The following is a 22594-nucleotide window of genomic DNA, read 5'->3' on the forward strand; positions in this document are numbered from 1 at the left end:
ATTGGAGCGGAGTTTCAGTTTCGGGTGAGAAAGTTCTGGAGCGGGACGGTGGGGATGGCTGCACAACGGTGCCACCGAATGTTGCACTTAACGGCATGTGGTAAAGGCAGTGACTGGGAGCCCCCAAAAGGCCTTCAGCACACAGTAGGGGCGCCGGCTGGGAGCCTCGAGGGGCCCGGGCTCAGGCCCAGGCTAGAGCCCAGTAGGGACAGCTGTAGTGACAGTAGCAGTGGCATCTGATGGGGCACTTACTACCAGCGTCACTTCACAGGTGGAGCAGGTGAGGCTCAGAGTTTCAGCCACAAGCCTGAGGCCACCAGTAAGAAGCAAGCCTGGGGTTTCACACCTGGCAGTTTGGCTCCACAGTCTAGACACACCAAGACGGTGACTGAGAACCCCTGGGGACAGGTCTCCGCGCACCGTCGGGACTGGCTCATTCTGTGCAGCCTCAGCTGAACACACAGTAGGGTCATGCTTGGGAGTCTCTGAAAGTTTGTGAGCTCCGTGCACGCGTGTGCGCCCACATGTGCCTGCGTATTTGCGCAGGGCATCCTTTGGGAGCCAGGCTCTGTTGCGCACCCAGTAGGCACACGTAGCACACAAAGCACGTACACACAGTAGGACCAGCCAAGGGCAGGGGGAAAATAAGGGGTGCCAGGGTGGGCACCCAAGAACACCTGTGATCCCTGGGGGTTGCCTGTGGCATTCGGAGGTCCTGTGCATTCTGAGAGCCCTCGGGGAAGCTGGGCCTGAGGCTGGGCAAGGGGGCAGCAGGGGCGGGGGCTGTGACAAGCTCAAGGCTGTCTAGGCCCCAGCTCCAGCCATCCCAGTCATGGAAGGTGGGGCGAGGTGCCCCCTGCACCCAAAGATGACATGAGGCCACTTCCAAGAGGGGAGGGTTTATTGGGAGTAACTGATCCAGGGTCCTCAGTGCGGTGCTGTCCCTCCCCTCAGGGGCAGGGCAGTCCAGTGTGTGCGCCCTGGGCGCTGGGATCAAGGGGGACCCAGGAGGGTCGCAGATATAGCAGCAGGCAGAGAGGGAATGAGCCACCCCCACAGGGCTCGCCCCCAGCCCAGCCCCAGGGGGACCCTCTCGAGGTCCTCAGGCATCCACAGCCGAGCTGGGAGGGTCCGGGGGCGGGCAGCGCCGGTGCCGGAGAATTGACTTCTCCTCCTCCTGAGGGGACAGGAGTGCCACACACACATATCAACATGTATCACAGAGCCCGGGATGCTGGTGCACGCCGCTCGTCATGCATCAGCCGTGTCACCCCACCTTGGGGAGGGCCTGGGCCACTTGTTCTCACCATCTCAGAGGCGGTGCTGGGGCTGGCGCCCTCGGGAGAGCCCCCTTCGTCCCGCGAGCAGTCAGGCCCTGCGTCTTCCTCATACTCTGTCAGGCAATCTGACTCCTCTCCTGGAATCAGGGAGCAAGGTGAGGTGTGGGGCTAGGGGCCCACCAATCCCAGGCCCAGCCCCACCCTCCTAGGAGCGACCTGGGCCCCTCACCATCAGCACAGCCATCGGAAACGTAGCTCGTGGGGGGCTCAATCCGGGACACGATCTCTGCCAAGTCGGTGAAGCCAGAGCTGGGGAAGGCCAGAACCTGTGGAGTGCAGGTGTAAGTGAAGGTCTCGGGGCCTCTGCAGGATCCTGGAGCATCAGGGCCTGTGGTGTTTTGGGAGCCCGAAGATCCTAGGGGGAGTTCTCTGGTCTGAGGGTCTCAGCTAAATCCAAGGAGGTCTGTGGTCATCTGAGACGGGCTGGGGTAATCTAGTTTTAAGAGTGGCCCCACTGGGGTAGGTCACGGGCTTACATCCGCACGGCGGCTCTCATTGAGGTCAGCAGACCGCCGGTCCGTGAGCATCTTCTCAATGATGTCGCCCCTGCTCCAGCCCCCAAACACAGCCTTCCCGTACTGGTAGCCCACATCCTGCAGGAGGCAAGAAGGCTGAGGCCATGCCCGCAAACCCCACTCCCCTAACGGTCTTCTCTGCCTCACCTTCTCTCCTCAGCTCTGTTCTGTTGACCTTTCCTTGGCCTCTCAAGAGCCTGATGCTCTGGGGGAGCTGGCATTTGAGACTAAACCTATTTCAGAGCCAGCCATAGGTCGCACACTTGTCCCCAAGCTTCTCATCCTGTGCCTGTCAGACATTACCAATCTCTCTACGTTCTTTCCCACTCAGCCCTGTGCAGTGTGCCAAGTACCAAATGGCCTGAGATGATGTTGTGTAAGCTTATTTCAAGGTCTGCAAAAATGCAATACGTCTGTAGATATCACCATCTCTTGTGCCCGTGACAGACATCACCAATCCATCACGGCACACTTTCCTAGTGAGCCCAGAAAGGGGGTCAGACTCTTTTACTCAGGGCTCTGGTCAGCAGCTCCCAGTCAATTTCAGCTAGCATGGGCTAGGACATATTTTTCAGGTCAGTGGCAGGTGACATATGCACTGCTCCACACCTCTCCCATGCTTGTGGCAAACGTTACAAACTGACCAATGTTCTCATTCCCACCGATGCAGAAAATGGCTTTAGAAATCGCTAGACAGTGCTTCAGGCAGTGCAGCTGGCACATAACGGGAATCTTAGTTCTTACACGGCACATGCACAGCCACATTCCCTTGCCACACGCACTGCAGACATCACAAATCAATTACCGTTCTGTTCCTCACAGATCCCATCTGGGAACGGAGCCCTAGAATCCTTCCCCTCATGTTGCTCTGGGCTCTAAGTAGTAAAGCTCTGTCAGCCCACCATACAGGCACCATGCCGCTCCCACCCGCTCACATAGATCTGGTCGAACTTCCCGAAGTCCATGGTCTTGAAGCAGTCGATGGGCGGGCGCAGGTACTCGCAGTAGGAGCTGGACTTAACAACCTCCAGCTGCCGCACGCAGGACACGTAGGCCAGGCGAGACTGGATCTCAGCCATGTCTGGAACCTTGATCTTGTCTGTCCAGGGGTTTAGCCGCTTCCACAGCAGCCACCAGCCAGACAGGCTGTCCCCGTAGGTACTGAGGTCCGTCTCATCCTGGCTCCCCACATCGATGGCGATGACCGTCTTGGCACCCATGCTGCGGGCGATGTCCGCTGTGGGGCCGGGGGCGGTCAGCAGGTGGCTCCCCGCCAGAGCCCAGGGCAGGGAAGCTCAACCCAGTCCCACAAACACCATCATGCAAAAGGTCACACATGAAAAACCATGCAAACAACAAGCCGGTATGCAAAGGGCATGGGCATTGATGCCCATGACATTGAGGAGGTAGGGTCAGACAGTGGAGCTTTTAGGTCTGGGGAAGTGGGGCCAGAGGGGTGGAGAAAATGGAGGTACAGACAACGTCGCTGGGGAAGAAACACAAAGTCAGACACGTGGGTGGGGGGGGGGGGCAGAGGTGTGGAGGGAGTGATAAGGAGAGACAGGATGGTGAGGACACCAGGAAACAGAGAGGCAGGAAGATAGAGTCACAGAGGCTGGAAGACCAAGGGGCAAGAAAACAGACACGGAGACGCGTGGACATCAAACCACAAGGGAGAGACATGCAGAGATGCAGAGACAGCAACAGAGATTTTCTGGGCAGAGATATCAGAGATTCGGAGGGAGAGAGGATCTGGGGGGAGATCTGGGGCTGAGACGGAGACAGAGAACAATGAACAGGAACAAGGAGGTGCAGAGAAACAGGACAGAGGGGTGAAGGGCGGGTGATGGCCTGGTGAGGAGGCCGGTGTGTCTGTGGGTCTGTGTTTTCACGTCCGTGTGTCCCACTGAGCGTCCCCAAGTGGGTCTGGGAGGGCCTGGGGGGATGGGGACAGGGTCCTGCAGCCAGGAAAGATACCTGAGTCTCCATCAGACTTTGCCTGAGTCCCTCACGAGCTTGTTTGTGTGTCTCAGAACACGTGCCCACGTCCGTGCGCCTGCACGAGCCTGCACATGCCTGCCAGCCGTGTGTCTCCTGTGTGTGTGTGTGTGTGTGTGTGTGTGAGCACACACACCTCGGCGTGTGTCTACGTTCTGTGCACCCACCTGGACGGCCCTCGCAAGTCTCCTAGCGCCTGTGCACCTACGGATCTGTGCACACCTGCTCACGTGCGTGTGGCTGTTAGGCTGTGCGTCTGTGCAGAGCACCGATGGCGGGAGTTTGCCAACGTTTCCCGTAAGGGGCCACAGAGAAAACAACTCCGGCTCTGCAGCCACGTGGTCTCCGTCACAACCGCGCGACCCTGCCAGGCAGCACGGGAGCGGCCACGAGATGGAGCGTGAACGAGTGGGCGTGGCTGTGTGATTTCATTTGCGAAATCAGGCCGGGGGCCGGATTCGCTGTCGTCTGCTGACCCCCCGGCGGGCCCGGGAGCGCGCGTGTACCTAGCCCACGCGTCTGTTCGTATGCGCTCACTTCCGGGTATGTGAGACGTCGAACTGCACAGCCGGCCGCCTGCCATCGGCGCGGGTGAGGTCAGCAGGTAAGTGCGAGAGCTTCACTCGGTCGCACGGGTGCCCGCCATCTGTGCGTGTGCACTCGTGTGTGTCTGCGGCAGCGTGGAGGGACGGGCGTGCGAGGGCGTGGCCTCCCGGGCGCCTGTTTGTGTGCCTGCACGTGGGCCCACCTGCTCACGCGTGTGCTGCGCGCGCTTCTGCGTGTGAGCGAGGGGCAGCCACTTGCCTGGCAGGTTGTTGATGTAGCCGCCGTCCATGAGGAGGTGCCCGTCCTTCGGGTCGCACAGCGGGGGCAGGTAGCCCGACAGCGTCATGCTGGCGCGTACGTATCGCCACAGGGAGCCTGCCCGGCGGGACACACAGACACAGACACGCACAGACACGCTCAGACACGCTCGGAGGCCCGGCCAGCCCGGTGGGCTCGCTGACCTGGCACGTTGTTGACGTAGCACCCGTCCACCAGCAGGTGCCCGTCCTTGGGGTCGCAGAGTGGGGGCAGGTAGGGACAGTAGGAGGCGCTGGCCCGGACGTAACGCCACACGCAGCCTGCGGGGACGGCGGTGAGGGGGTGAGGAGCCTGACTAGCCTTCCAGCCCCCCACCCCTGAGGACAAACATACCTGGGGCCTCCGGGGCATTAGTGGGTGGTGGTTAGTGCTCGGCCCTCAGGCCGGGGCGGACGGTCACTCATGTTAACAACGTCCCAGATGCTCAGCTGCCCTCCCTGCACCCCCTCCCGACACGGCCACAGAGGTTGTCGTGGGGCTGGCTGGGGGCACTCACCATCTTTGTGGACGCGCATGGCTGAGGCGGTGATGTCCGTGGTCACGTTGAAGTACGGCAGCCACAGGTCCTGTGGGGACAGGGACCAGGGTGGCAGAGGAGTGGGGGCTCCCGCAGGGAGCATCAGGGGCAGGGCAGGCAAGGGAGGAGGGCACACCTCGATCTGCTTGTCTTGGAAGACGCGGTGAATGCCGCGGTTGAAGGCCGACCCGGTGAACATGGAGGTGACGGGGTACGTGAGGTCCAGCACCGGCTCCACCACCGAAGTCATGTTCTAGGGGCAAGGAGGCCAGTGGGGGTCAAACGGGAGTCGCGCGGGGTCACTAACAAGGGGGTCACAGAGGGTCCTGATTGGCTCCAGCTGGGGGCCGGGTCACTAACCAGGAGGTCACAAGGTCCTGGAGGAATCCGCTATTGGGGTCCAAGTGGGGTTCACAAATTAAGTCAGGAAAAGGGCAGAAAGGGCTCAGGAACCCTTTGGGGTCAGGTTTCTGGGTGCTCCTCCTGCGGTGGGTGGGGATGGGGCTGTCCCCCACCCATCCTTCCCCCCTCCCCTCCTTCCCCCCCCCCCTCCCCCCCAACACACACCTTGGCCCACTCCCGGGCCCGCTGCTTAGTGCGGCTGGCGCTTCGCTCCTCAGCGTACAGGGCACCGATGAAGGAGCCGATGGACGTGCCGCCCACCAGGTCGACGGGGACCCCTGCCTCCTCCAATGCCTTCAGCACGCCGATGTGTGAGCAGCCCCTGCAAAGGGGAGAAAACCCAGGGACTCCCTGGAGATCTCCCACCCCCGCCCCCCCACCAAGGACTCGCCTTCTCCCATCTCCCCAGGCAACCAACAAGCGCCAGCCCCATCCCTATGGGAGGGCTCCCAGGGAACAAGCCCCACCCCCCAGGCACCGCAACCCCACCCTTCAGGACAAGCCCCACCCCTCACCTGGCACCGCCCCCGCCCAGCACCAGGGCGATGGTGTTGCCTGTGAGCACCCGCGCCAGGCGGGAAAAGTCGCTGTGCCGGTCCGCGCGCCTCGAGAAAACCTTCTCATAGAGCTCGTGCTGGGATGCAGGGGGCGGGGGGCGCGGGGGAGAGAGAGGCGACGCATGAGGATGGGGTGCAGGAGGCGGTACCTGAGCCTCCCCGCCACCGCTCCGCCCCCACAGCCCCTAGGGTGCTCCACACCCCTCCCCCCGCCCCCTCCCGCCTCCCGCGGGGCCCCTCTCCAAGTGCAGCCCTCACCAACTTGGCTGGGCTGCGGCGAGAGAAGAGGCGGCGTGGACAGCGCAGATGCAAGTGCCCCGAGCACCAGCTCCGCATGTTGAGCCACTCGACCGTGCGCGTGGGGCCCGCGCCCTCCTCCCGGTGCAGCAGCACCAGCTGCTTCAGGGCGCGCACCGCCGTGTTCTCCAGCATCTGCTCCAGCTGTGGGGTAGTAGAGGGTGGAAGTCACTGATCGTGGGTCATTTCCTCCCCGCCCCCCCCCTCCCCCGGCTGAGCTTGGGTCCCCGCTCGCCTAGCCCCACGGTGAGGGTGTGCGGGGCCCGGCGCAGGCACGGGAGGGCAGGGTCACTGTGTGCGGTCTCCGGACCTGGCCAAGAGTGGGCTCCTGGTCACCCAGGCCCACGATGAGGATGCAGTCGGCCTGGCGTAGGCAGCGCACAGTCCAGGGTGTCAGTGACGCGTCAGTCTGGTACAGCACTATGCGGTGGGCATCCTCCTGCTGCGCCAGCCACCCTGACAGCCGGAACTCTTGGATGCTGGGACAGGGGTTGGGGGTGAGCCATCCTGGGGGCTGGTCAGGGGTCCCACACCTCCCGGAAACCATGCAGCTCCATTCCGGGTTGGAGGGTTGGAGGGGATCTTAGACCCTTGGTCCGCGCCCTCCAGGGGCGATTCAATCCACGGGCTCCCATTGACCGGAGGATGGGGCGCATGCTCCTTGGTTCACAGCCCAGAACTCAACTAGAATTGAAAGAATTCTGGGCTTCAAGTCCATCCCCACGTCCTCAAACCCCAAACACATACCTATCCAGGGCAGAAGCCCCTAGGCGGGCCCGGATGATGTCACTGTTGAGGAGAAGCGTTGGACCTGGGGATGGGTGTGGTTGAAGTTAGGAATCCAGGCCAAGAGAGAGGGGTGCAGGGTTGCGGGGAGTGGTGGGGGGGCAGGGAGGCTCTCCTATAAGAGAATACCCCCCCTCCACTCCCGGGTCCACCCCACCCTCACTGGCCAATGCTCCGCCCACGTGCGCCCCGCCCCGCCCAATGGCCTCTAGCCACGCCCCTTTCCCCAACTGACCAATCGCTTGCAGAGCATGCTGCAGCTCCAGGGTGAAGGCCACCATGGGCACCTCGGCGCACACTGGCAGGACCGCCACGGTTGCCAAGTTGCTGGCTGGGTTGGTAAGTTCCGAGTGAGGGGGGACGCCGAGTCCCGAGCCTGCTGAGTCCCGAGTAAAGATTTGTTGTGCAATCGTGTCCGGAGGGTAGACCTGTCTCCTCCTCCTCCTCAGAAATCCCGGGCCCTCATCCCCTAGCTGAGGCCTGGTGAAGCCACAGCAAAGGTAACGGCTTCGGTCCTGGTCCCGCAGCCTCACCCCGTCCCCCGTCTTGATAAGACCTACCCACGTGAACTTCGATTTGGGGCCTAATCTCAACAGGATCCATCACATAACTCTACATTATGTGTCTGCATGGACAGGTCCGTGCTCCCACCCCATTCTGGCCTTGGTGCCTCTATCCACTGAAGGGACTTAAACGCAAAACTAGGCAGAAACATCCACTTGCTTCTCAGTTTCTCCACTAACCTCCTACACCAAGTCATGAACCCCTCTCTCTTGCCTGGAGCTCTCACTGCCTCCTCCCCTCCAGATGCTTCCCAGTCTTAATAAGCTTAAATGCCCCTCCCAGGCTCCAGGCCCCGGCCTCCATTTCTCCCGCTGGCTCCCTTTCATCCGTGAAGGGAAGCGGTCCAAAGCCCCCAAATCCTGTGTGGGTCTTCCTAGTTCCCCTCCAGGCCCTATCTAATTTGTCAAGTCTCAGCTCATCATCCTCAGAAAGGCCGCCCTCCCTCGGCTAGTGACATTCCATCAAGACCTTTTGTTTTCTTCACTGTATGTATCAGCTTGTGACATCAGGCCTTTTCTTTGTGTTTTTCAAATACCTCGCTTGTGGGGCGCCTGGTTGGCTCAGTCAGTTAAGCCTCGGCTGTGGCTCAGGTCATGATCTCCCGGTTGGTGAGTTTGAGCCCCGCATTGGGCTCTGTGCTGACAGCTCAAGAGCCTGGAGCCTGCCTCGGACTCTGTCTCTCTCTCTTTCTGTCCCTACCCTGCTCAAACTCTGTCTCTCTCTAAATTAATTAATTAATTAATTAATTAAATTAAATAAACATTAAAATACCTCGCTTGTCGAGCTGTAAGCCCTTTTAGAAGCTTTGTCTGCCTATGCACTCTCCCCCCTCCCGTGCCCAGCACAGTGCCTAGGACGTTAGATGCTCCCTGGAAAACTTTTCTGTATTTCATCAACAGAGAGACTCTCAGGGGTCTGAAATCTTGACGTTTCTGCCCCTGCGATTGCCCCAGAATTGTGACGAGGGTGGACGGATGGCCTGATGGAAGTGAATGGGCATTTGTATACATGGGCCAAGACAGGGGAAAAAATGTCAGGAAAGACCCTGGGCGTGGGGGCGGTTCTTAGCCAAGGGTCACCACTGCCCATCCCCCATCCAGGCATCAAGGCCGAAGGGGCCTAAGAAGACCCTGGGGATAAAGAAGGGCAGGCGTAGAGGTCGCTGGGCTGATCAGGGTCGGCTTGCCCTCACAGAGAATCTCAGCCCCATACTCCCACATGCCTGTTACCCGACTCCATTCCCCGAAGGACCCTAACTCAAGGAACCACACCTCCCAGCAAACGCTGGAACAGAGAACCACACCTTCCAGCTTGCCCGTCACTTCAGAAGCCACTCCCCAACAAGACCCTTGACCCCACCCCCCACCCCGACGGACTTCATTTCCCAGCATACTCCTTTAAGGACTCCCTCTACAGTGGGCTCAAGATGTGGTCCCTAGCCCGCCCCGTAGGCCTGGACACCCACAACCCAGCTTGCCACTAAAGACTGCCCTTCAGCACTGCCGACACTTTAGATTCCATTAAAAGCATGGCCGGGGGTCTAGGTCTCCGTTTCCGGCCTGCCCAGGAACCCGAACTCCATCCCCCTCCCCGCCCCCACAGCAGGCACCGGAAATCCATCAGTTTCCCCCCCCCCCCCTCCCCGCTTCAAGCCCCACCCAGAGCGTGGTTTCTACGCCCGACTCCATCTCCCAGCATGCCCAGGGCTTAGGGCTCCCTCTCCCGGCGTGTTCTAGGCTTACGACTACATCCCCCAGCATTCCCGGGGCTGCCGGCTCTCACCCGGGAAGGGTCCTTGCAGCTGCTGCAAATTCCCCAAAATTTTCTGGCTTAGCAGGTGGATGAGGCGGGTTACGACCTGGGCGTGGGAAACCGGCGTTCCAGTAAGACGAGAGGGGCAACTTTTCCCTCCTCCTACTCGGTTGCCTGCGTACCCCTTACCCGGGCCCCGCCCCCAAAGAGCCCTGCTCTTACTGGGGGGGTTTCCACCTCCTCCCTAGGGCTCTATCCCCCCCCCCCATTAGGCCCTGCCCCCTCGGGCCCTCCCCTCCATTAAGGAGACCAGCCCGCACAGCACCCAGCAGCACCTGCGGGTATCGACGTTTGATGTGGCCCAGGGTGCCCTCGGGGAGTTTGGCCAGCTCCGTGTCGCGCACCGCGTGCACCGTCGTGGCACGAGGCTGTCGTGTCAGCGCCTCCACCTGGGGGACCGCGTGCGTGACCAGGGCTGCTTGAGCCGGGAGGTCCCGGGTAGGAAAGGGGAAGCCGACCGTGGGTGCAGAGAGGAGGCGGTCCGGCCCTACCCCGACCGTCCCCCGATATGGGATGGAAGATCAGGCCCCACGACTCATTAGAACGTCGGGGAGAGGGACCCATGCGGCAGGGGTCGGCCGGGGGTGGGGGGGTTGTCTCCTCTTCTGATAGAAGTCTGGGGAGGAGACCCATGAAGACTCCCCACCCCAGGAAGTCGCCCCCTCCTCCCGCCCACGGAAGGGAGCCGCCATCACCGTCCCATCAGACTACCTGTGACTCCGTGTTTTGTTGGGGGGGGGGGGGGAGCTTACAGAGTTCGGAGGGCGGTGGGTGGGCGCTTACCACGCCAATGAGGTCGCCGCGGCCGTACTCGCCCACCAGCTCCTTCTTGCCGCTGCCGCGCTGGATGACGCTGCGCAGCCGCCCATTGAGCACGATGTAGGTGCAGTCGGAGCGGTCGCCCTGCCTGGGGTGGGGAGCGGGTGAGACGGGGTGGGGGCTGCCACGGGGTGGGGGCTGCGTCCTAGGCAAGGCCTGAGCTGCACCTGTACAAAGCGCGTCCCGCCTCCACCGCCGTCCAGTCGATGGCAAAGTCCATCTGGCGCACGAAGGGCGACATCCTCGCGGCCACCGTGTGCGCGGCGCTCAGCACCACACTGGGCTGCGCACGCATGATCCTACAGGGGACGGTGGGGGGTGCGTGAGCCGGGGGAGGGGAGCTGGAAGGGAATGTCCTTGGGAAGTGGAGAGGGCCCGTGACGGCCTGGTGGTGGGAGCAGAAGGGCTCAAAGCTGTCCGGGGAAAGGCACCGGGCGGCGGGGCGGGGCGGGGGGGGGGGGGGGGGCTCTGTCCCAGCACAATGGGGTCAAGTCGGGCCCTCCAAGTGCCACTCCCACCCCAACACTGGGGGGGCCTCCCGCCATACTCATAGAAGTCAGACTTAGAGATCCTCAGGAAGGTGCAGTCTCGCTGGGCTCTCAGTGTGAAGATAAGGGGCTCCCCGGTGAGCACCGCCAGCTGACCCACCAGCTCTCCGGGTTGTGCCACGAACAGGCACACGTCCTCCGCCTTGTCGATCATGCGCTGATACACGTGCAGGCAGCCCCACAGCACAAAGTGCAGGCTCACGTCCTGGGGGCAGAGGCAGAGATGGGCACGGGGGCAACACTCCCGCCCTCAACTCAGCTCAGTGCACCCCGAGGAAAAGTTAAGGAAGGAAAAGTTAAAGGAGGGAGGAAACGCTCTGCAGCGCTCTGAGCTGCACAACATATCTAATTTTCATTGGGCGCCCATGGTAGCCATTAGTAACGGATTAACAAAATCTGAGACCAGATTAAGGCCCATAAATTCTTTTTTGAAGATTAAAAAAAAAAAAAAGTTTACTTATTTTGAGAGCGAGAGCGTGCACAGTCAGGGAAGAGGCAGAGAGAGTGGGAGAGAGAATCCCAAGCAGGTTCCTTGCTGTCAGCACGGAGCTCAATACCCACAGACCATGAGACCATGAGATCATGACCTGAGCTGAAATCAAGAGTCGGGCTCTTAACTGACTGAGCCATCCAGGCACCCATGAGATTTTTTTTTTTTTTTTAAAGTAATCTCTATGCCCAACACGGGGTTCAACTCATGATCCTGAGATCAAGAGTCCCATGCTCAACCGACTGGGCCAGCCAGGTGCCCCAAGCTCCATAAATTCTCTCCAACATAGCCGGCAAGAGGCTGCAAGGGCTATGGAAGGGGGTGGCATGGCTGAGCTTAAACCCTCTGAGTTTATGCAGAGCAACTAGTTAGCCCATGGAAGAATAAATTTGGACCCTTACCTCACACCATATAGAAATGAATCAAAAGACATGGAGGTAAAAGGTAAAACTGTAAAACTCATAGAAGCAAATATAGGGCTCAGTCTTTGTGACTCTGAATTTGGTGGGGAATCCTTAGATATGACACCAAAAATATGAGCAACAACACAAACTTGATAAGTTGGACTTAATCAAAATGAAAAACTCTGAGTTTCAAAGGACACTGATTCAAGAAACTGAAAGGACAACCCAGAGACTAGGAGAAAATACTTGCAAATCCCGTATCTGCTAAGGGTCTTGTATCTGGAATACATAAAGAATTCTTACAACTCAATAACAAAAAGACAGATGACTCAACTTTAAAAAATGGTCAAAGCCTCAGAATAGACACTTCCCCAAAGAAGGTAGACAAATGGCCAATAAGCACATGAGAAGATGATCAAAATCATCGATCACTAGGGAAATTCAAATCAAAACCATGAGGGGCACCTGGGTGGCTCAGTTGGTTGACTGTCTGATTCTTGATTCCAGCTCAGGTCATGATCCTGGAGTCGTGGGATCAAGTCCCGCATTGGGCTCTGAGCTAAGCATGGAGCCTGGTTGAGATGCTCTCTCCCTCTGCCCGTCTCCCAGTCGTTCGTGCATGTGCTCTCTCTCAACACAAAAAACACAACCACGAGATGCTGCTGCACGTACTGGGATGACTAGAATCAAAATGTGTTAGAGAGGATGCAGAGAAACTACACTGTCACCCACTGCTGGTGGGAAGGTAAAAACAGAGCAGCCGCTTTGGAAAACAGTCTGGCAAAAGTTAAAAGCAGTCTACGGGGCGCCTGGGGTGGCTCAGTTGGTTAAGCGTCCGACTCTTGATTTCGGCTCAGGTCATGATCTCACAGTTCGTGAGTTTGATCACCGTGTGGGGCTCCGAGCTGACAGCCTGCCCAGGGTTCTCTCTCTCTGCCCCCACCCTGCTTGTGTGCTCGCTCTCAAAATAAATAAATTTTAAAAAGAAAGTCATTAAAAAATTTTATAGTGTTGATGGGCGCACAACTCTGTGAATATACTAAAAACCACAGACTTCTCTTTAAATGCATGAATTGCATAGTATGTGAATTAGATGCCAAAAAAACTATCCCCAAATATATATAAATATATATATATATATGTATATATACACACACACATATATATACATACACATATATATACACACATATATATACACATACACACACACACACACATATATATATATATATATATATATATATATATATATATATATATATCTCCTTTGCTCCCAGTTCCCTTGTTCCACTGCATCTCCTTTTGTTTCCTAGAGGTCAAATATCCTATTTCCACCACAGGACATTTGCACAAGTTTTCCCTCTGCCTAGAAAGCTCTTTTCTGCCCCTTGCCCATAATTAATTCCTCCCCCTCCTTCCTCCTTAGCTGGAGGTTACTTCCTCAGAGGTGCTACCCTGCCTAAGCCAGATTTTGTAAAGGCAAAAACATCTTTTAATGTGTATGCACTAAGCACACGATTTTACAAGAACTGGTGTAATTCTTTTGAACGCAAGGTCTGTCAGAACTGTGGGTTTTCCCAAGGGCAGGGGCCTTACTGGTATCTCCTGCCTCTACAGTCCCAGGACACACACACACCTGCTGGAACCCTCTAAGAGAATTTCCAGATTCGGTTTGGGATATGAATGGGGGTTGCTAAATTAATCTGCCATTTTGTCATCAGATTGGGAAGCAAGTCTCTTCCCTGCAGGACTTCTCAGAGCCTTGAATATGCTAATAGAGCTTCCACAAAGGGATCGAATAGCCAACATTCCAGAAACCTGTTTGAGCACAGATCCCTTGTTTGTAAGTAATACAGGTGTTCCAAGAAGCACACTTTGGGCAATACCTGTGTAAAGCAGAGTTTCATAACCTCAGGACTGGATAAATCTGCTGGGGGGTGGGGGGGGACTGTCCTGTGCATTCTTGCATGTCTGGCCTTCACCCACTAGATGCCAGTAGCACCCTCCCAAGACAATAAAAAATGTCGCCAACACTGGCAAATGTCCCTTGGGGGGTAAAACTGCCCCCATTTGCAAACCAGTGGTATGAATTTCTGGAGGGAGAGAGACACAGCAGATTAACATCCCTGACAAAGTTCTGAAGAGCCCCCCCCCCCCCCCCCAGGAGCCTCGCATGGTTGTAGACCATTCTGGTCCATTAGCAGGCCAGCTGGGACTGGGCTGAGCCCCCTCGTCTTGCAGATAAGCAGCGCCCAGGGGCCCCCCACAAGAGCTGCGGTGTTACCACACTTCCTCAGCCCCAGATGGCGAAAGCCGCACCCAATTTCCTCTGTAGAAAGGAGCCCAACCTTGCAATGAGCAGCTCGGGGCATCTGCTCAACCAACAGATCAAGTGATAGAACAGTATCTCAGCCGGTAGCAGGTGGGCCACCCCCAAATCCACACCCCCCTCCCCAAGCCTGGGGCCCCCCTGGCCCTCCCCTGAAGTGGGGTTGCAGTCTCAGTGCCTGAGTCCTGTCACACCCGCCCCCCCCCCCCCAATCTCCCCATGAGCTGCTCCGCCCCCTCCCCTGGGCCTGTCACCCTTGAACACCTCAGGTTCAGAACTATTCTTTATCCCTCATGACAATTCTAGCAGGTAATTACCATTATCACCCCATTCTGTGGATGAGGAAGCGGAGAACTTTTCCGATGACATGCCCAAAGTCACAGAGGGAGTCAGGGCAGAGTCTGATTGCAACTCTGGCCCCCTCAGTCCAGAACCCTCCTCCTCCTCCTCCTCCTGGCTTCCGGACTGTGAAATCATGACTAGGCCTCAGTTTCCCCACGTGCACACCAGAGGGACTCCTGCGATACGCTTTCCTACACTTGCTGGGTGCTACCAGGAAGCACTGAAATCCAGCTCCAGGGGCTGGTTCACGGCCTCTGGGTCCAGATTCTGATCCACACACACTTATCGCACACCCACCCCAGCAGGGGCCCAGGACGAGAGGCACGCAGGATGTGAGCGCATACTGAGGAACGGAAAGGTCAGAAAATACAAGTCACAGGAGAGGCCGGGGCAGGTAAGAGAGATCTAGGGGTCGGGGTCCTATGATAAAAGGTTCAAGGGTTGGAGAAGAAAGGTCGATAGGTCCAGAGGACATAGGGATCAGGGTCATAGCACCTAAGATCAGCGGCGGAAATCACATACTCGGGGATCTTCATACAGGGTCAAAGGGCAAGGATCAAGGGTCAGAAAGAGGTCTGGGGTCAGAGCTGCATTAGAGACCAGGAGTTAGCCTCACCTGGTCCCCCTGGCGGGCGATGACGGTGCCAGCTTTGGCATGATGGAGCAGGACCCGGCTGTTGAGGAGGGAGGGGTCCTGGAGGGAAAGCGGGGTTGAGATGGGCCTGTCCGGCACCCCCCGCCGCCGACCCTCCACCTCACGTGCCCCAGGACCCCACAGCCGCCCACCTCGATCCGCATCAGTTTGGCCAGCTCCCGCTTCGCCGCCTCAAAGATGCTGCTTGTCTGGCGTCCCTGGTAGGGCCCGAAGGGGCAACCCCCCGTGGCCAACTCCTCCTCACAGAAGCTGTGCTCACAGGCACCCGCTGGCTGCTCCCGGGGCTCCTGCGTGGGGGTCTGCATGGGACAGGGCCTGTGACCTCCGTGCTCCCACCTGACCTCCTCCCGAGGACGCCACCCTGCACCAGGCTGGGGTCCCGGGAGGGTGCTGGGGCGAGGTGGGGGAGAGGGCAAGGCCTCACCCGAGCGGGAGCCGCCTGGGGCCCCCCTGAAGCCTCTTCCTGCAGGGACACGGAGATCCGGCCACGCTCATATGCCATGTCAAAGTCCGAACGGGGGCCACCCTGCAAGCCTGCCGTGAGCAGGAGGCATTTTACAAAAACAACAAAGACGCGAGTGACCACACTTGACTTACGTGCCGAATCCCGTCTCTGTGCAGACGGGACTACTCCGTGACCGCTCCCTGCCGCAGAATCCTTCTTAACCACCTCAGTGATTACCCGCCAAAAAGCCACGCGAGTGCTGCCAGTATTCCCACTTCACAGATGGGGAAAATCAAGACCGGGACCCCTACATTCAACCCAGAAGCCTGATGGCCTCCCCCACTCCCCTCCGGCGCCCCAAACCTGAGATGTCCACTGGCAGGGAGATGCAGCGACTCAGCAGCGGGGCGGAGGGGGCCTCCAGGGAGGTGGGCTTCACCGGGTCCCCTGCGAGAGACACGTGTTCAGGCTCAGGCCCCTCAGAGCCACCACGCCTGAAGCTAGGATGACGCGGTAGGGAACTAGGAAAGCGATTCCGATGGCTCCCTGAGGCTAGGGATCCCTAGGGGACCGGACAGGAGTCAGACCTGGGTACCCAGCTAAGGGGTCCCCGGGAGAGGGCTGGGGTCCTCTGGGATACCTGCAGGTCCAGGCAGCGGGGCCCCAGTGGGGTCAGGTGGCCGGCCGGGAGTCTCCCTTGGCTCCTCAGTGGCGGAGGCACTGACTACCCGCTTGGAGCCACGCACGGGGCTGGTGCGGGTTGGGAGGCCAGGGCTGGGGAAGAGGCGCAGGGGCTGGATCTCCTGGGGACAGAGAGCACCCTGGTGGTACCACCTGGGAGGCACGCGTCCCACCCCCAGCCCCGTGTTCCCTGTGCTCCCGGCACAACTCACGTGGCTGAAGAGCTCATTGGTCAGACCCAGGTAGTTGTGGAGCGCCAGGAAGGTAACCCGCTGCAGCCTCACCATGATAATCTGCAGGGGCGTGGTCGGAGGGGGCGGGGCCGGGGAGAAAACTGGAGGTGAGACACTGCGGGGGACAAGAGCTGGATAACAGGAAGGCTGGGAGGAAGCGTTACGGGGCTGGAGTGGAGGGAAGGTTCAGGTCGGCTCAGCAGTGAGGGGCTGACCCCGGGGCAGAGGGCCAGCCAGGGAGAAACCCACAATCAGGTGGCAGAAGATGGGGGGGAGCAGGTGTGGAGACAGCTGGAGGGAGGGGACAGGGCCCCCCTGGAGCTCTGCCTGCTCAGGGCCCATAGCACAGCTCGAGCACCTGTTGGCTGCTGAGTCCCAGCCCACAGGTGCCCGTGGCGGTCGGGTAGGTGGAGGGAGGCAGAGGGCCCGCTGACCTGCACCACCCGCACCAAGCTCTCGGGGTACTTGGTGAACACGGCAGAGAAGGCCTCCACTGGCAGCCGCAGCACCGTGGAGTCTCGGGCCGCCCGGGCGGACACAGTGCGCTGGGGGTGCTGGTGGCCCTGGGGGCGCAGGGGAACGAGGAGACTCAAGATCAGGGGCTATGAGCCCCCTTCCCGCTCCCCCAGTCCTTCCCAACGCCAGTGCCTTGAGAACACTGGCGGCACCCGAGGGAACTATCGGAGATTGGCGTCCCTGAGATGACCCTCTCCAAACCAGCCCTCCGACTTTGTCCTCACAGCCAGCCTCCTCGCCCCCCAAGATCGACCACTCACGGTGATGACGTCCAGGATGCTCAGGAGGCTGTTGACACTGTCCCCAGGGACCACTTCCTTCACCACACACTCCTTCCCGTCCTGAGACACCGAGAGGGGAGTGGGGGGCTGACCACGGCTGTCCCCACCCTGCCAACAGGCATTCCACCTCCTGACCACACCCCTGGCTCTCGACCTCACCACCCAGTGATCACTGACATCCCGATCCCGGCACCCACCAAATCTTTGACCAGCGTCCATTTCCTAGGCATCACTAACTGTGACTGCTGACGATGTAGACCACCCTGACAGCTTTGGGCATTCATTCCCAACTCCTGCCCACACATCTCAGAAGACTACCACCCTGCTGACTGACAGCAATGCCCATCCCGATAACCAGTGCCCATTCCCCCTGCCCATCTCCCTCTGGTGCCCCCTTGGGTGGTCCACTCACGGGCCCCGGCAGACAGAGCTCCAGCAGCCCATCCTGCACCACATAGATACTGGCATCCGGCTGGCCTGGCCGGAAGACGTAGTCACCCTGGCTGAGCCGCTGGAAGACCATGTGTCGGCAGAGCTCCAGGAAGAGCGGCTTCTCGAAGTGGCCCAGCACCCTGTTGGATGGGGGAAGGAGGAGGAGGAGGAGGAATGCAGGAGGTCAGGTGAGCCCCCAGCTCTGCAGCCCCCCGCCTGCACCCCAACACTGACCGGACATTCTTGAGCATGTAGAGCACCTCGGAGGGCAGGTGGGAGTTAGCCAGGTCACCCTCCGTCAAGTCAGCTTCAAGCACCGCGGGCGGGGGCTCCTTCCGTTGCAGTGTTGGGGCCTCTTTTTGGATGCGCAGGATCCTGGTGGGAAGAGAAGGGTGTAGGGGGAGGGTAAGGAGAGGGCTCGGGCAGACCTGAGACTCCACACAGCCTTTCCCCCAAATCACAAAAGACTGGGATCAGCAAACTCTGGCCTACCACCCACTTGTGTAAATAAAGTTTTATTGGCACACACGCAATTCACGTTCATTTATGTTCGTTTACATATTACCTGCGGCTACTTCCGCTCAACAGCTAAGCTGAGTAATTGTAACGATCGTATGACCTGTAAGGCCTAAAATGTTTACTGATCTGATCCCTCACAAAATGAATTTGCTGATTACTCCTTCACTAATTGTAAGCTTCTGAGATGGAACCTGTAGTTAGGCAGATCCCTGACGTAAGATATGGGCTACCCCCAAAAATAGCACCTCTGTTCACCATGGGACCCTGAGACCATCTTTCTCAGCACAGACTAGACCCTGACATAATCTCTCTAATGCAAATAGATCTCTGGGGTGGCTTCCATCATATGAGGAGACCCCCGGTACGACTGTTTTTTTTTGTTTGTTTGTTTTTTAATTTTTTTTTTAACGTTTATTTATTTTTGAGACAGAGAGAGACAGAGCATGAACGGGGGAGGGTCAGAGAGAGAGGGAGACACAGAATCCGAAACAGGCTCCAGGCTCTGAGCGGTCAGCACAGAGCCTGACGCGGGGCTCGAACCCACGGACCGTGAGATCATGACCTGAGCCGAAGCCGGACGCTTAACCGACTGAGCCACCCAGTCACCCCCCGGTACAACTGTTTTGATCTTTGCAAAGATCCCTGAGCTAGCCCTTATGCCCAGATATCAAGAACCCTGAGATGACGCCTTTGATGGTCACAACGACTCCTGAAATAGCTCTCATCATGTGTGGAGAGTACAGATATAGCTCCTCTGCTAACCATAGACCTGGGAGAACCCTTCCTGGCAAGGCACAGTTACTACTGAGATGATCCCTCCCCTGGTCACAAGACTCCTGACATAGACCCTTTAGTATGACCAGACCCCTGAATTAAACTCCATGATACAGAGAAATCCAGACATGGCTCCTTTTCTGATCAGAGAGATCTTGGGCTAGCCCGTACCCAGTTCACAGAGAGCTGAGATAGCCCTCTGAAGGTCATGACATCAGTGTAGCTCCTTAAGGGTATGCACACACTGAGACCACCCCCGCGACATAAACACACACGAGATATAAACTCTCAACTGACCACAGAGAATCTAAAGCTACCCATGCTTCTCAAGTCCTAAAAAGCTGTGTGATAACACAACTGTTGATCATGAACAGCCCTGGGATGACACCCTCAAAACAGACCTTCAGGTATATTCCATGTCAGGAGACTGACCTCAGAGCCAGCTTCCAACTTAGAAAGATCCCTGGGAGGGCCTTTCTCACAGACTCTGAGATAGCCCTTTGCTGATGACATGGGCCCCTGACATGCCCTCCTATGCTTCTTAAAGCAAGAAGATTCTTGAAATAACTCCTGGCGGTACAGAAATGCTTAAGACAGCCTCCTTAGTGTGGGAAGAACTCTAAGGCAGGTAACATAGAAAGATGCTTTTTGACGGAGAGAAATTGCAGAGATACCCCCAGAACGCAAAAGCTAGAGACAGTCCCTCCAGCAGGTCACAGAAACACCTGAGTGAACCCCAATGAATCACTTCTTGGGTGGGGAGACCCATGAACTAGCCCACACGGCAAACCAAGAGACAGACCCCTACGTGTATTATAAAGTGTCTGAGATATGGGCTGGAGGTAACGGGCTCACAGACACCCCTGTGGTAGGGGAACATAGCTGAGAGAGCCCTCGGGGCACAGAGACACCACAGACAGCTTGTCTGGTGTGGGAGAGCTCTGAGATAGCCCCTCTGAGTCCGTGGGGTTCAAAGAACCCTTAGATAGGCCCTTTGCTGTGGGCTGATTACTCAAAAGCTCCCTGAGATGGTCCCCCAGCGCCAGGTACACCCAGTACAGCCTTACTTCTTGGCAATGTTGAGCATCTTAAGTTTCTTCTTCATGCGTGGCCGGGAAGTGGTGGAGACCGAAGCATCCACCAGGGAGGAAGTGGATTGTGACACCTAGGAGAATTAAGGATGGGGGATGGGTGAACTGCCAGTTCAGACCTAAGGGGAGAAGGGACCAGATCCAGAGACGCTTACTCAAGGAGGGCGGGCTTACTAAGAGGTGCAAGAGGGAAAGGGTAGAACCTCTGTGTGGTCGGCAAGGACCCCAGGAGGTCCTAGACTCACCTTCCGCATAATCTTCCGACCATAGAAAAGCACTTTGTCCCTCTTCCGGAATCGATACCTGGGACCATCCGGGGCTGGAGTCTCTGGGGATAAGTGGGGAGAGAAGCACTCTGAGCTCCGCGCAGACTCCACGCGACCAGAGATGAGGACCCTGCCCGGAGACTCCTGTAAGTCCCATCTCTACTGCCTCCGGACCCCGGACATTTCAGCTCCCTAAGCCGCAGCCTCCCCGGAGGGGCCCTCCGGGTCCTCACTCTGCACTCGCAGTCTCCGCACCAGCAGGAGGATGAATACGGCAGTGACCAGCACCGCGACTCCAGCCCCAATCATCACGCCCAGCACCTGCGGGATGAAGGGCACTGGCTGCGCATCGCATATCCGGCCTGCCGAGCCCTCCACGGAGGCCGGGACGCCCCCGTCCCCATCCCACTCCGCCAAGTCCCCGGCCCCCGAGGAGGTCACAGACGGCCCGTGACTCGATGCCCCCATCTGCAGAATGGGCCGGCGCTGCTCCCTCCCCGGGGGCGCAACTCTTTTCCGGCGGCTCCGCGGCCCGCGGTGCACGCCGGGAAACGTAGTTCCGCCAGAACAGGCGTAACCAAGGTCTCACGGGACCGCGATGAGCGCTGAGCATTTCGGGAATTGTAGTTCCCGCAGCGCCACACCTCCCCAACCCTTACCATTCCGGTTTGCAGCGGAGCCTCCATCAGTTGCTTCAGACTGGGAGGCAGGTCTGGTAGCCCTGAGTCCTAGGGAATACGAAGTAGGAGGAACCGGTGCAAGTCGCCGCTCTGGGCCCCCCTCTCCCCTGCCGCAAGCCCTGCTCCTTACCATGAGCCTTGCCCCTTTCGTACGGGCCACCTGGATGGCGTTGCTGGCCAGAGGACAGCTGGAGGGGCACTGAAGAGCAGAGAAGTGGTGCAGGTGGACCTCGAGTCCCGGGCTAGGGAGTGGGGGGTCCCTGGTTCCCCGCCTGGCTCCCGTCACCCATACGGTGGGCCGGCAGACGCCCCAGCGGTAGAGCCCCACCCTGGGGCTAAAGGGCAGCCTGCCAGACACCCAGTCAGCAGCCACTGCACGGGCGCCAAGAGGACCGACTTCCTCCCGCAAGTGGCCCCTTCCTGTCTTCTTCCCTGCGGGATTGATCAATTCTGACCCAGCAGACGCAAGGCCGCACCCCCCTGCGAAGGCTGGATGGACCTTCCCAGGGAAACTGGGGTCTTCAAGCCCTGGGGGTCGAGGAGACGACTGGCTTCTGACCTAAACCTGCCCCTCGGGAAACCCACAGGCCGGGGCGCTGGGAGTGCTGCCGGCAAACTACCACACAAGGGGTCCTGGGGTGATGTCGAGGTCTCGGAAGGATCCCGAGATGCTCGGAGTGGGGCGGGGTCACAAGGTGTTCCTGGCTGATGTTGGAGCTTTACTGTCACGCATTAATAAAGTTATGGGGTCTCTGACAGTGTGGAGCATCACTGGAACTTTGGGAACGATGCTGGCGCCATTACTGAGACGAAACCAGGGATGCTGGAATTACCGGGGGTCACTGTAAAGTTGCCTAGATTCCCAGGAATACAGGACTGTTACTGGGGAAACTGGGAGCTGGATGGGCACGTCCCAGCGGTCGTTTGAGCTAGAGAACCGGCCTCGGGATGAACGCTGGAATATTACTGGGGCTTTTCTGAGGGAATGAGAATGTTTCTGGCACGGCTGGAGTACTAACGGAAACTTGGGGGAGTCACTGGGCCCTTTAGAGACTACATGGAAAATTTACGGAGAACTAGGGCCCTTTCACCCTAGCGCACACCCAGCTACCCGCGTGGAAACACCTGCCGGGAACTGGGGGAGGAGGGGGATGGGAACATAAGAGAGCCTGGGACTACCAGAAATCGGAGGACAGATCTTAGGAAAACCAAGGTCTCGCTAACGATCCCGGAAGGGACGCGTCTGCGGGGGCGACGAAAACCCGGACTCACCCAGGGGGCCGCAGCCAGGCTCCGCTCTGCGCCAACACCGGTAGCTTTCCGCCCGGCGCCGCAGGCGCGGCCCCTTTAAATTATTCACCACGGGGCGCCCCGCAGCCCCGCCCCCCACCAAGGGTCCACTGTCTGGCGCAGCCCGTTACGCTGTTTGGCGAC

At 58.6% G+C, this 22594-nt stretch overlaps 1 protein-coding gene across 5 annotated transcripts; it reads right to left on the reverse strand.

The window, feature by feature from the left end:
• Positions 1-883: 883 nt before the first annotated feature.
• Positions 884-22520, reverse strand: PNPLA6 (patatin like phospholipase domain containing 6). Of its 5 annotated transcripts, none has more exons than XM_042978060.1 (35): positions 22433-22520; positions 21291-21359; positions 21140-21208; positions 20714-20801; positions 20460-20542; positions 20191-20288; positions 18065-18205; positions 17811-17970; positions 17378-17458; positions 17036-17164; positions 16581-16661; positions 16328-16490; positions 16051-16134; positions 15667-15776; positions 15374-15541; positions 15204-15281; positions 11019-11224; positions 10639-10770; positions 10436-10559; positions 9928-10041; positions 9623-9698; positions 7512-7652; positions 7238-7301; positions 6801-6969; positions 6452-6634; positions 6152-6270; positions 5802-5958; positions 5371-5487; positions 5214-5283; positions 4658-4774; positions 2791-3092; positions 1817-1933; positions 1510-1606; positions 1308-1417; positions 884-1177 (listed from the first exon to the last, which is right to left on the reverse strand). In XM_042978060.1, exons 2-35 carry the CDS (start codon positions 21291-21293, stop codon positions 1103-1105), a joined length of 4026 nt encoding a protein of 1341 aa, XP_042833994.1. In that variant the 5' UTR covers positions 21294-21359; positions 22433-22520; the 3' UTR covers positions 884-1102. The 5 variants fall into 5 exon arrangements, with proteins under 5 accessions (XP_042833994.1, XP_042833993.1, XP_042833991.1 ...); XM_042978059.1 differs by having other exon boundaries at positions 7512-7655; XM_042978057.1 differs by lacking the exons at positions 4658-4774; positions 21140-21208; positions 21291-21359; positions 22433-22520 and adding an exon at positions 4861-4977 and having other exon boundaries at positions 7512-7655; positions 20714-21032.
• Between the last annotated feature and the right edge of the window lie 74 nt (positions 22521-22594).

The sequence above is a fragment of the Panthera tigris genome, chromosome A2, assembly GCF_018350195.1.
Source record: "Panthera tigris isolate Pti1 chromosome A2, P.tigris_Pti1_mat1.1, whole genome shotgun sequence".
NCBI lineage: Eukaryota > Metazoa > Chordata > Mammalia > Carnivora > Felidae > Panthera > Panthera tigris.

Bases quoted from the DNA above. Each gene is read 5' to 3' on its own strand.
- PNPLA6 (XM_042978057.1), bottom strand. From the start codon at position 20,948: ATGGGGGCATCGAGTCACGGGCCGTCTGTGACCTCCTCGGGGGCCGGG. The intron at 6,970-7,237 runs GTATGTGTTTGG...CCCCTGTCCCAG, and splicing joins GGGGCTTCTGCCCTGGATAG to CATCCAAGAGTTCCGGCTGT. The intron at 5,284-5,370 runs GTGTGCCCTCCT...CTGTCCCCACAG, and splicing joins TCCAAGACAAGCAGATCGAG to GACCTGTGGCTGCCGTACTT.